The sequence below is a fragment of the Dermatophagoides farinae genome, chromosome 3 (assembly GCF_024713945.1).
Source record: "Dermatophagoides farinae isolate YC_2012a chromosome 3, ASM2471394v1, whole genome shotgun sequence".
Taxonomy (NCBI): Eukaryota; Metazoa; Arthropoda; class Arachnida; order Sarcoptiformes; family Pyroglyphidae; genus Dermatophagoides; species Dermatophagoides farinae.
Window position 1 is genome coordinate 2,339,872 of NC_134679.1, and position 12,317 is coordinate 2,352,188.

The 12,317-nt window shown below is 28.8% G+C and overlaps 1 protein-coding gene across 2 annotated transcripts in view; it reads left to right on the top strand.

Moving 5' to 3' along the window:
• LOC124498260 (cell adhesion molecule Dscam1) overlaps positions 1 to 12,317 on the top strand; it is a 64,961-nt gene that overhangs the window by 36,219 nt on the left and 16,425 nt on the right. For both annotated transcript variants that reach the window (XR_012832100.1, XM_075729076.1), the window contains exons 9-13: positions 2,300 to 2,689; positions 2,802 to 2,872; positions 4,890 to 5,046; positions 5,149 to 5,334; positions 5,394 to 5,561. Coding sequence is in view for 1 of the 2 variants with exons in the window: in XM_075729076.1 (XP_075585191.1) it covers positions 2,300 to 2,689; positions 2,802 to 2,872; positions 4,890 to 5,046; positions 5,149 to 5,334; positions 5,394 to 5,561 (972 nt within the window). In the remaining variant the exon portion in view is untranslated. The remainder of the gene's footprint in view (positions 1 to 2,299; positions 2,690 to 2,801; positions 2,873 to 4,889; positions 5,047 to 5,148; positions 5,335 to 5,393; positions 5,562 to 12,317) is intronic.

Here is a 12,317-nt window from a genome sequence, read left to right on the forward strand (position 1 = left end):
CGTTTGGATGGTAGGGACTGGATGGTACACATAAATATACATAGCCAAACCGATCAAACCAATGACACTAAACAACAAACGATGATTATTGAATCGAATTTATTGTTGTTGATGGTCGAATAAATGAATACGGAATTTTCATTCATTCGTGCGTGTATGATATTCTATATGTTGTTCTAAACACATCATCATCATCATATACCAGACATGATTATATTTTTGGCGAGATCTTATATATATTTTTGAGCCTTGTTGTTGTTGTTGTACGGAAACGATTTATTCATTCTTCATTGAATTCCAAACTTACACACATTCTATGTGTGTGTGTGTCACCAAAATTATTATTTTTCCATTTATAATTTTTTTTTTCTATTTGATGGATCACTTTTTTTTTCTTTGCTTCCCACCGTGGTTACCGGTCATCGTTAGTTTTTTTTGTGGAGGTTGTACATTGATGATGATGATGAAGCAATAGGAGATGGTTAGTTTCTCCTTAGTGTGATGTTTTTTTTTCAATCGAAATTCTTTCAGTTAATAATAATAAGGAGAATAGGGTCATCATCATCGTAGTTTTGTTTTTGCCATCCAAAAGGTTTTCTCTTCATATCATATATATTATATTCACGGTAGATTTACATTAGATTTTCATTTTCAAAAACAAAAAAAAAACATTTATGTCATCACAATGTTTGTGTCAATGTATACAACCTTAATTCTACTTTATCTTTGTTTTACTACATAAATATTGTTTCAATATTCAATATGATGATGATGATAAAAATCCTCTTGAAACATCATCCTCTCAGTTTGTTGAATTTTGTCCAGTTGATTGATTTTTATACTATTCAATGTGTTTGTTGTTGCAAATAATAATAATAATAATAATGACATATTAATAGATCCTTTTGATCATTTATAAGTGGGGGGGGGGGGTCAAATGGTTTTTTTCCCATTTAAGATGCATTCTTTTTTTTATGGCTGAAAAGATATATTTTTCAAATATTACTGTCAACAATGTTGTCATTAATGATGATTATGATGTATGATTAATTATGGTTCATATGATGATGATCCACATGATCTAAGTAAAAAAAAATGGAATGCAATCCACTTGTGTCCACTTGATTGTTAAGATGTGTGCATGTGTGTGGCAATGAGATTGCTCTTTTTTCTATTCGTTGTTGACCCCAAATTGGATTCAAAGAATTTCAAACTCAAATTCCAAAAAATTTGATTCAATTAACAAAAAATTCTATCAATTCTTTTTGGCAAATAAATTCGAATAATGATAGTCTAATTATAACAAACAATAAACTTTCGTAATCAACAACAATAACAACAACAACAAATTCGTGTTCGACTTTTGATCTAAAAACAACAACAACGATAATGAAAAAAAATAAAATTCATTATGGTACGATTTTTTTCCACATTCTCTTTTGATGATTTGTGTGCAAGAAAAAAAACAAAAACAAAAACATAACATCAACATCAATGATACAATACACGATATTCTGGCCATTTAATCAAGCGTTTGCAAATTCAGCATTGTTTAGTGGTCAAAATGAAATGATGAAAAACATGAGAAAAAAAATTAATCGTCTTCACTAATTAAACTTGATTCATTCCACAAAAATTGTTTGTTTGGCCATCGGGCATAGTTCAAATAATTGTCCAATACTTTAATTTTTAGAAAGAAAAAACCATAAGAAAAATAAATATCATTCAAGTCCCTGTTCTGGGACCCAACATTTCATAATGAATCATAGAGACAGAGAGTGAAATAAATGGATGAATGCCACTTTTTCATTTTCTTCAATCACATCTTCACTGTCTCTAGATCTAGATCAGATATATATTTCATTTAAAATGTACTACTGTTTTTTTTTCTTATTTCTGTCCATCGTGTTTATATATTTATTTTAATATATATCAAAATTATATTAACAACGATAATCGAATAGAAAATGCAGAAGCAAGAAAAAAAAACATTATGTTTATCATTATCATAATTTTGATGATGATCATCATCATCAATGATGGTCTGGCTGTCATTGCAGAAAATTGTCATTTGTCAGCTTTGTTAGTATTTTTGTTTTATTAATGAATCGATTTATGTCGTGCCATATTTGTTTTCATCATTTATTTCATTTCTGTATGTGATTGTTTGTCTTGCGTATATATTTGTGGACAGATTTTATGTGCTGAAAACCAATTGACAATAACAACATCAACATCAACATCAACAATAATCACAATAATTTTTTGTTTTGTTCGTTTTGTTTTCTCAATCGTTTAGCACCATTGAATGTCCAGATTGGTCTTCCAATAATTCGCATTGAATTGGGCAATAGTCTGACGCTTAATTGTACAGTCAGTGGTGGCCCAATTAAAGCTATCGAATGGCTACATAATGGTCGTCCCATATCGAATATGTTGGCCAGTAGTAATGGTGTTGGTCTATCATCATCATCATCATCATCATTGTCATCATCGGGCATTGGTACCATTGGATCATCATCATCATCATCATCTGGTGGCAATGTTGGTGGTGGATTTCGTATACGATTAATTTCCCGTGAAGTTTTACACATTTCTAAAGTAACAAGAAATGATCGTGGGATGTATCAATGTGTTGCATTTAATGATTTTGATTCAGCACAAGCACAAGTTCAATTACAACTTGGTGGTAAGTTTTTTTTTATTACTTTTTCGATTCATTGATTGATCGATATTTTTTTTGTGGGGAAAAAAATATATTTAAAATCTAACCTTTTTTATTTTGTCAATTTCTTTTCTAGATAATGCACCACAATTATTATCGGTATTTTCCGAACAAACGTTACAACCAGGTCAACCATTATCATTGAAGGTAAGTTTTTTTTTGTCCAATATTTCATTAGCTAATATATGAAAAAAAAACAAAATTTATAGATTGAACAAAAACTTGTACACACACACCGATGACAATCCCAAACGACAACATCTACAACGACAATGATGATAAACATCCCAAGAGAGAGAGAGAGAGAGAGAGAGAGAGAGAGAGAAAAGAAAAAATCTTGTTTAATCAAGCAATAGTAGTATCGAATTGAATGATTGAATGAATCAACATTGGCAATATTTTCGATTTCTGCCGAAAAAAAGATCCATATCCTCAATAGTAATAATAATAAGGATGTAGATGAAATTAGATTGATTGGTTTTTTTCCTTTTTCTTCTCTTTCTTCGTTTTTTTCCTTTTTATCAGGTTTACTTTACAGATTCTGTGGAAGTCATTTTTTTCTAGTGTTTTTTTCTGGTTGTTTTAGCCTGTCATCAAATCAGAGAATCCGGGAAAAAAAGTATGAGAAAGTTGATCAATTGATTGATTGATTGATTATAGAGGTTGAACCAAAAAAAAAAAAAAAGAGAATACATTGAAAATATTGTGTTTGTGAATCTAAGATTCTTGTTATTAATTCCAAATTCATTTATAAAACATATATTACAGAATGTTTTATATACTTATATTATGGTGTTTTCATCATAGAATCTATAGAGAAAATGTGAATTTTAAGATGGTAAACCTTGTTATCATCAAAAAAAAAAAAATGAAATGAAATTTACTGGTAAAACATCACATGATATTGATCACATCATTGCTTACGGGCTATTCTAGCGGAAAACTTTGCCAGTTATTATCACCTATTTTTTTGTCATCATTTTTCACAGAAAAAAAAATAATAATTTCATTTTGAAATTCAATTTTGTAAACAAAATACCATTATATACCAGCAGAATCTCATTTTTCTTACATTATTTTGCTTCAAGCATTGTATGCAGTCATATTGTGAAGCAAAAAAAAATATGATTCTGATAATAATAATAATAATGACCTTTCCATTAAAATCGCGATTTTTTTCTCATTCGAATTGATATATCAGAAGCATCATGCGGCAAAATATCGATTTTATCATTTGTTGCTCATTATTCAATTCTGATATTTGCGGCAATATTAGCGTGAAAATTTTTCAATTTTATTATTTTGCTCTTTTTTTTCCTTGGATCGATTTTTTTTTGCCGCCACATACGATTGTTGATTGATTTTTGATGGCAATTTTTCTTCACTTCGTTTTTTTTTTGGTTTTGTGTTCACTATATATATGATGACCTTGTGCTGTTATTGTTCATCCATTGTATTTATGATCTTCGAAATGCAAATGATCATTTTTTTTCGGGTCGGATATGTGAAAATGGATGTGAAAAAGAAAAGAAAAATTCATTTTTTTTTCATTCTAACCAAATTCCTCGGGCTTAAATCAAATGCGATCCGTCCGAATGAACCGAAACAACAACAACGGAAATGTTGCTATATGGATGGGAAAAAAAATATAGAAATTTTTTGTGCATCCAAAATATCCATGTGTCAGTCCCCTCAGTATCTGTGAATGATGATAATAATAAATCAGCCATTCAATTCGATCTGATGATTGATTTTTTTTCACATTTTTTTCTGCGTTCGATACATTGGATTTTTTTTTCTCATCTTTTGTCATTATTATTATCATCAATTTTTTTTCCTATTCTATTTTGCTTGTTTTTTTTCTCGGATTTGCATCCACTATTTTGACTGATGATATGATATGTATGTATATGTAGAAAATCTAATGAAAATTATTACTCAGTCATCATCATCATCAAATGTTTATGTTTACTAGTGATCCATTTTCACTGACATTAATTTTTTTTTCTGCTGATTATGTCTATTTTTTCACTGTTCACTTGTCGTTGTTGTTGTTGTTGGCGATGGCGATAATTTTACATTAACACTGTATCATCATCATATATAGTATATAGTAATTCTAATAATCTTTTTATTTTGCATTTTATCTATTGTTCTAAAATAGTGTATTGCATCAGGAAATCCGATACCACAAGTTTTATGGCATGTCTATGACAAGTTACCGATACCCGATCATCTGGCTAGATATCGAATTGGTGATTATGTAACAAGAGATTCGTTATTGGTCAGCTATGTCAACATATCATCCATACTACCCGAAGGTTTGTTTGTTTTCATGTCAACTGAATTTTGGAGTTATTTTTTTTTATTTATAAAATTTTCACATTGTTATTTCATCGTCTTTTTTTTTTCTTTCCTGTCAGATGGTGGCCTATATACTTGCCAAGCAATGAATGATGTTGCAACCATACAACATACAGCTCGTATTAATGTATATGGACGGCCAACTATAAGACGTATGCCAAACATGACCTCAGTTGCAGGTGAAAGTATTTCAATTACATGTCCAGTTGGTGGATATCCAATCGATTCGATTGTTTGGGAACGAGGTTTGATCATGCTTGTTTTCTTAATAAGAAAATAATTTTCATTTTTTTTTTAATTTTAGATTCTGTACGTCTTCCATATAATCACCGACAAAAAGTGTTCACAAATGGCACCCTTACCGTTAATGAGCTTGAACGTGTTACCGATGAAGGAATTTATACATGTATAGCTCGTAATAAAGATGATATTCGTTCAAGTGCCAAAACTTCATTCTCACTCAAAGTATTTGGTATGTTGTTGTTTTATTTCATAATAATATTATTCATCTGTTTTTAATATTTATTCATATCAGATGATAATTTTTCCAGTCAAATCGATGTATGTATGAGAGTGTGTGTGTAAGGAAAATTGTATTAAGTTTTGTTTCCATTTAATGTGTTTGCTATTTTTCTTCATCATCAGTAACTTGTTTCATTTACCATGATAATCCAACCTTAATGAATGAATGAATGAATGGATATATAAAAATGAAATGAAAATGTTTGCCAAAAACTTGAAAACAAAAATTTAGAATATAAAAGCTTGATGACAAACATTTGTTTGTCTATCCCCTACAACCAAAAAAAAAAAAAAACGATGACGACGTGCTCAGAATTGTCGAATTTCAAATCATTCGATTCAAAGTTTGTTTATGAAAAACTTAAAATGAGAGAATCAAACTTTGAAATCACCAGCTTTTGTTGATGTTGTTGATTTTTTTTCTGGTTTATCGAGAATATTATAGAATTTCAAAAAGAAAATGAAAACCAATATATATATATAAAAAAAAGAACAAACATGAAAAATTCGAAAATGAGAAACCGAAATGAATAGCTCATTCGATGAAGATGATTATCATCGACAATGAATGAAAGAAAAGATAATAGTCATTTGAGCCAATATCATCATCATCATCATCATCATTATATCATCCGGTAATTTTTTTTTGCACATTTTCATTTGTGATATAGTTTTCAACTGTTGAAAATATAAATCGTTTATCGATGTAAATCGATACATTTTATATGTATGTATGTGGAGAATCATTTTCATCATCCAAATGATATATTCAATATAGTTCCTAGTTGGCTACCAAATAAAAAAAAATTCCACATCTCTAGAATCTATATCGGTTTCATTATTTCATTTTAATATTTTAGTGATGTTTTTTTTTCGGAAATTTCCATCAACGACCGCGCGACCACAATGTTGTTGATCATCGATTACTGACAAAAAAAAAAAATTTTTTTTTCTTGAATTCTTTCATCGCAGAATAAATAATAAATAAACACGTATGATGATGAGAAAAAGAAAACCTTAAGGGTCCTATAGCCAGAGCCAATCATGTTTTTTTTCTCATTTTCCATCCAAAGTAATAGTTCAAGGCTGAATTTGTTTTCAACAAAAAAAACGAGAATATTTCCCATTACTTATCCGATAAATTTTCTTTTCTAGCCGCCGAGAAAATATTCTATTCTCATTTTATATTTACAGTTAAATAAACACTCATTCATTCATTCAACCAAACCATTTGAAGTCAACTTTGAAATCGACAAACAAACAAACAAACAAACATGACCGAAAAAAATTTCCTATTTAGGTTATACTGAATGTTTATTTGGAAATGCGATTGAATCTTTGGTAATTAGATTTACGGAATATTATTACGGAATTCATTCTTTTCATCTACAATTGCCCATCGAATTTATTGACATATGATGATTTTGATGAATATATATGAAATTAATTTGATCCTTGCAATCAAGCATGATGAAAATGTGTATTTTATTTTTTTTTTTTTCAATACAAAACATTTTTATTCACCAGGTGAATATCAATCAATTTACTATATTGTCATTGTATGCATTGAATGTATTTTTGATAGATTTCGATGATGATGATGGTGATGATAACAAAAGTGAGCATTCATGCATACCCAAAAAAAAAGACAATTTGGTCCATGTGTTGTTGAGAAAAATTTTGTTATTGTTGTTGGAAAATGAATTATTTGCTTGAATGAACATACATAAATACATACTAACTCTTATTGGATAAATCCAACTATTCAATCTTCACATCATCATCATCATCATTTTTTTTGTTGTTGTTGATAGAAATTCTGAATTCATCAGAATAGAATCAATTATTATTATTAGAATTGTTTAATATTTCAAACGAATTTTTTTTTGTGCCTTTGCATTAAGTTTTCATTTCCAATTTGGACATAACAGAATTTTATCATCATCATCATATATCTCATCATCGGTATTCATTCATTCAGTCATTTCTATTTTTTTTTGTCTTTAAGTTTGTCCGAAAAAAAATGATATTTGCACTCAAAAGACTCAACACTATTCCCACAAGTGAATTGTTTTTTAATCAAATTCCCTTCATATATTTAGTTTCTGATCTGCTTGTTGTTGTTGTTGTTGTTCAGAAAAACAAATTCTATACATCAAGAGCCAAACAACAAATATTAGATTGATATATCCAAAAGTATGAAAGAATGATAAAAAAAAAGTTTGTCAGAAATGAAAAATCAACCATCAAAATTGTGTTGTCAAATTGTGAACTTTGTCATCATCATCATTATTTTTTTAGAGATAGAATTTTAGCAAAAAAAAAAAAAAATGATTTTAAGTTCTTTCAATTGATTTCTTATCGAATTTTCATTTTTTTTTCTTTCGTTTCCATTTTGAGTTATTGGGTTACCAGAAAAAAAACATATTAACGTCAATGTGTGTGTGTGGGCTCTAAGTTTATGATGAAATTATCAACGACGACGACGACGACGACAACTACGACAAAAATCGGAAAAGAATGTGAATTGAGCGAGAAAAAAAAATCGGAAAAAAAGTATAGACAGTAGTATGAAGAAGAAAAAAAAACTATTATCATTATCATTTGTGTATTGAGTGTATGAGTTTTGTCAAATTATTAATAGCACACATTCTTCAGTATTTTTTTTTCTTGGTTATTCCGATAAGCAAATTTTTATTTTTTTTTTTGACGCCACCATTCTCGATAAATTCGTTTTGTTCGATTTTTTTTCTGTTTTGGTTCGGTTTTTTTATTTCTCTCGCATTCTTTTCGTTACGGGTCGATTTTCCATATTCTAGAATTTTTTTTTTCGTTCAAAGAGGGGGGATATATTGCTATTCTTCGATTTTGGTTTATTATTATCGATCGATTTGAAAAAAGCGATGGTGAATGGTGGCTTCTTTTTTTTTCTCTCCATCAAAATCATCATAATCACCAAATAGAGATGGATGAAATGAATCATTTCGCTTTCTTCTTTTTTTTGAATTCTTTTTTTCATGTTTCATTCATTTATTTTTTTTTTGTTTCTAATTGACGATAAAAACGACCGCAAAAGTCGCGAAAAAAATGGGACAATTTTAATTGACACATCGTCACTGTGTTTTTGTGTGTGTGTATGTGTGTGAATGATAATCTTGAAAGAACAGAAAATTAAAATGAAAACCAAAAAAAAGTCCAATAATAAAACAGATAGAAAAAAAAGAATCTGCAAACACATCAATAATCAATAAACCATTTGTTAAAGTGTGTGTGTGTAGGTTCGTCTTCGTTTGTTTTTTTCTCTCTTGAATTCTTCATGCCTTCCACAAGATTGAAAAAAGAAGTAAAAAAAAAACGAAATTAATGGTTATACACTATTAGTCTGTGTGTGTGCACTTGGACCGACGATTGATTTGTCTGATTGAACCACTTTCATCTCCTCCTATTTTTCGTATATTTTTTTTCATTCTCATTGAAACCCAAATAGTTGTATACATCTTGTATATACATACTGATGTGAGCTATAAAGCAAGCAACCTAAAACAGATACAACAAGAAAAAAATAAAACCAATCAATTGATTATGACTTTGATGAAGCACTCAATTCACCAATTGTGTCATATAGAATTTTTTCTCCATTTTTTTTTTTGATGAAACTTACTAAACAAATATGTTGACTTGCTACTTCATTCACATTTTATTTTTTTTTTATTGATCATATAATCATACAAGAATTTTTTTTTCTCATTGTTGATGAGTATTGTTCGAGTATCATATATAACAACAGAATCATCAAAGAAACTATCTACTAACTAGATGTTTATATTGATGATGATTATGATGGTGATGGTGATGGTGGTGGCCCATATCATTTCTACATTGAGTGTCCAATTTCTAATTATCACTGAACATCACATATGAACAAATTGAGTGTTTTTTTCATCTCTCTCTCTCTCTCTCTCTCTCTCTCTTTATCAAGCTTGATGATTTTGAATATCTAAAATTACCAAATGTCGATTTTCATCAATATCAACCGATATCTATCGATGATGATGATGGCTATTATTATTACAGCTTCTTTTTTTTCGATTGCCTTGGAAATTATTTCATTTTTATTATTATTATTACTCACCCACATACACTCATTTTGACTATAGTAAAACTGGTCATCATTTTTTGTTTTCTTCATGTTTTACATATATAAAAACATTCTGTGAATTATTGCTATCATCATTATTATTATTATATATATATGGCCGAAAAATATTCGATTAATAATAATTGTACAAAGGAAAGCTAAAGAGTGGCTAAAACCCGTTCTGAATTTTGTTGATGAATTTTTTTTTTTTTTTTTTTTTGGTTCTTTTGAATAAATGAATTTTTCTAATTTCATTATATCATCATAGCTACGATAGCTACGATATATATTATACATTGTTATGTCATTGTTGTGTTGTTATGTTGTTGATGTTGTTGTCGAATGATTTATATTAAATTGATCGATGTTATTTCCGTTTATATTATCATTATTATTATTATTACTACTACTATATACATATTATTAAAGTAGATTTTGAGAGTGAAAAAAAAAATTATCAGAATAATAATGTAATATATTGGATCATTCATTCATTCAATTGGTATGAGCCATTTAGTTGGTCGTTGATTCGCTCATATGATGATGATGATGATGATAATGGTAAACGTAAAAAAAAGCGCTACTAGTAGTAGTCTACTATTGATATATACGTTGTTATCGTTTATTGTCGGTTCATTGGCATGTTTTTGTGGAACTTATGATGTCCATCTGAATTATACGATGAAATGATGATAATATAGCCATGTTTTTGTGTGTGTGTGTGTGTGTCGGAACCGACTAAAACAAAATGAAAATGTGAATGTCAATAGCTTTGTCTTATATATATAAACCATATAAAACAATGGATTCATATATTGCTCAATCATTTTAATGATTTCTCTCTCTCTCTCTCTCTCTCTCCCATATCGTTCATTTTTGTTTTTTTTTGTGGTTTATTCATTTTGTTTTGTCTTTCTCTCTTTTTTTTGATATGTTTTATATTCGTTGTCGAGTCATCATCACCATCATCATCATTGTTTGGTCGTTTATTAATTATGATTAAAACCAAATCGTATTTATATGATTTGTCGGTGTGTGTATGTGTGTAGATTCTATTTAGGTTGGTTAGTCGATTAGTTGGTGGTCGAAATTGAATATGTAGTTGCGGTATACATAAAATTTTGACTATTTTTCAGCTTGAATTTTTCTTCCCTTTTTTTTATATTTCATATCCAATCTCTATGGATTCTGTGCCACTTTATTTCTTTCATTCTGTCTATCTCAATGTATGTATGTCAGGATATTGATAGTCGATACATTATCAATATATTATACACAATACGTTCATTTTAGATGAATGAATTCACATGCACACACACACACACACATAGTGAATGGACAATATATGATAGAAGCAAACTACAATTATTACTGCCTAAAATTGATGATGAACACGAGAATAGAGAGAAAAAATGGAATGAAATGAAACCCTCCCCCCTTACCAAAAAAAAAACGACAAGAACAACAACAACAAAAACAAACCAAAAGAAGACGATGAAGAATTATTAATAGTGTTTTTTCTTACTTTCATTCTCTCCCCATGTGTTTTTATGTGTGTGTGTGTGTGTGTGTGTGTGTTTGGCGACCATTATTATTAATAGTCATAATTATGATCCAGTTATAACATGAGACTTGAATGTGAAAAAAAATCGATCGAAGAATATGGGGGTGGTGGTTTTGTAATGAAAAACAAACAAAAAAAAAGAAAATACAACAAAATATTCACTTCTGGTTGTTGTTGTTGTTGTTGTTGTTATTGTTGATTTTTTGATCTTTGGTCTATTCCATGGTACAAGATATTGTTGGATATTATTAAACAAGAATCATCACTATCATCATCATGACAAACCCTCTGAATTACTATTATGAAAAAATAACCACAATGAAAAACTAAATAGTTTTTTTTTGCCTTTGGAATTTTTCTTTGGCGATCCAGGAATTCTTTTGGATTGTCGATTATTAATTTTCTATGTGTGTGTGTGTGTGTGTGTGTGTGTATGACTTTTGTTTTTTTTCTATTCAAGAGATTGTTGGGCCTCAATAAACATCTAATATGGGGTAAAAAAATATATATAGGCCCCTGAAGAGAAAGAAAGAAAGATTCATACAAACATTTGAATGATAATTTTTTTTTTGGATCATAGTCCCCGCTGTGTGTGCTTTGTGCTTCAAATACCGATGGGCATAACAAAACAAAACGAAATAATGAAAATGAAGAGAAAAAAAAAGAAATCCAAGACAAGATAATTTCTAATGCTATTTAATGATGACTATTTACTATATACTTATCATTTCTCTTTTTTTTATCTTTTCTCAAATCTATGAATCTCATCATCTACTCATTCTTTTTTTACTACTACTGCTATAGTAGATTTCTCTCATTAATATTTCGTTTCTTTTGATAAATCAGATGAGATGGAAAATATAAAACAAAAAATATTCGAATCAAATCTTTATGAGTTAATGAGAAAAAGAAAAGAAAAGAAAATGAATCTTGATTTTGTTTTGGAATTATGAAGAAATATATATTGGTTTAATTGAAAATAATTTTCATTTCAAATTCTCTAA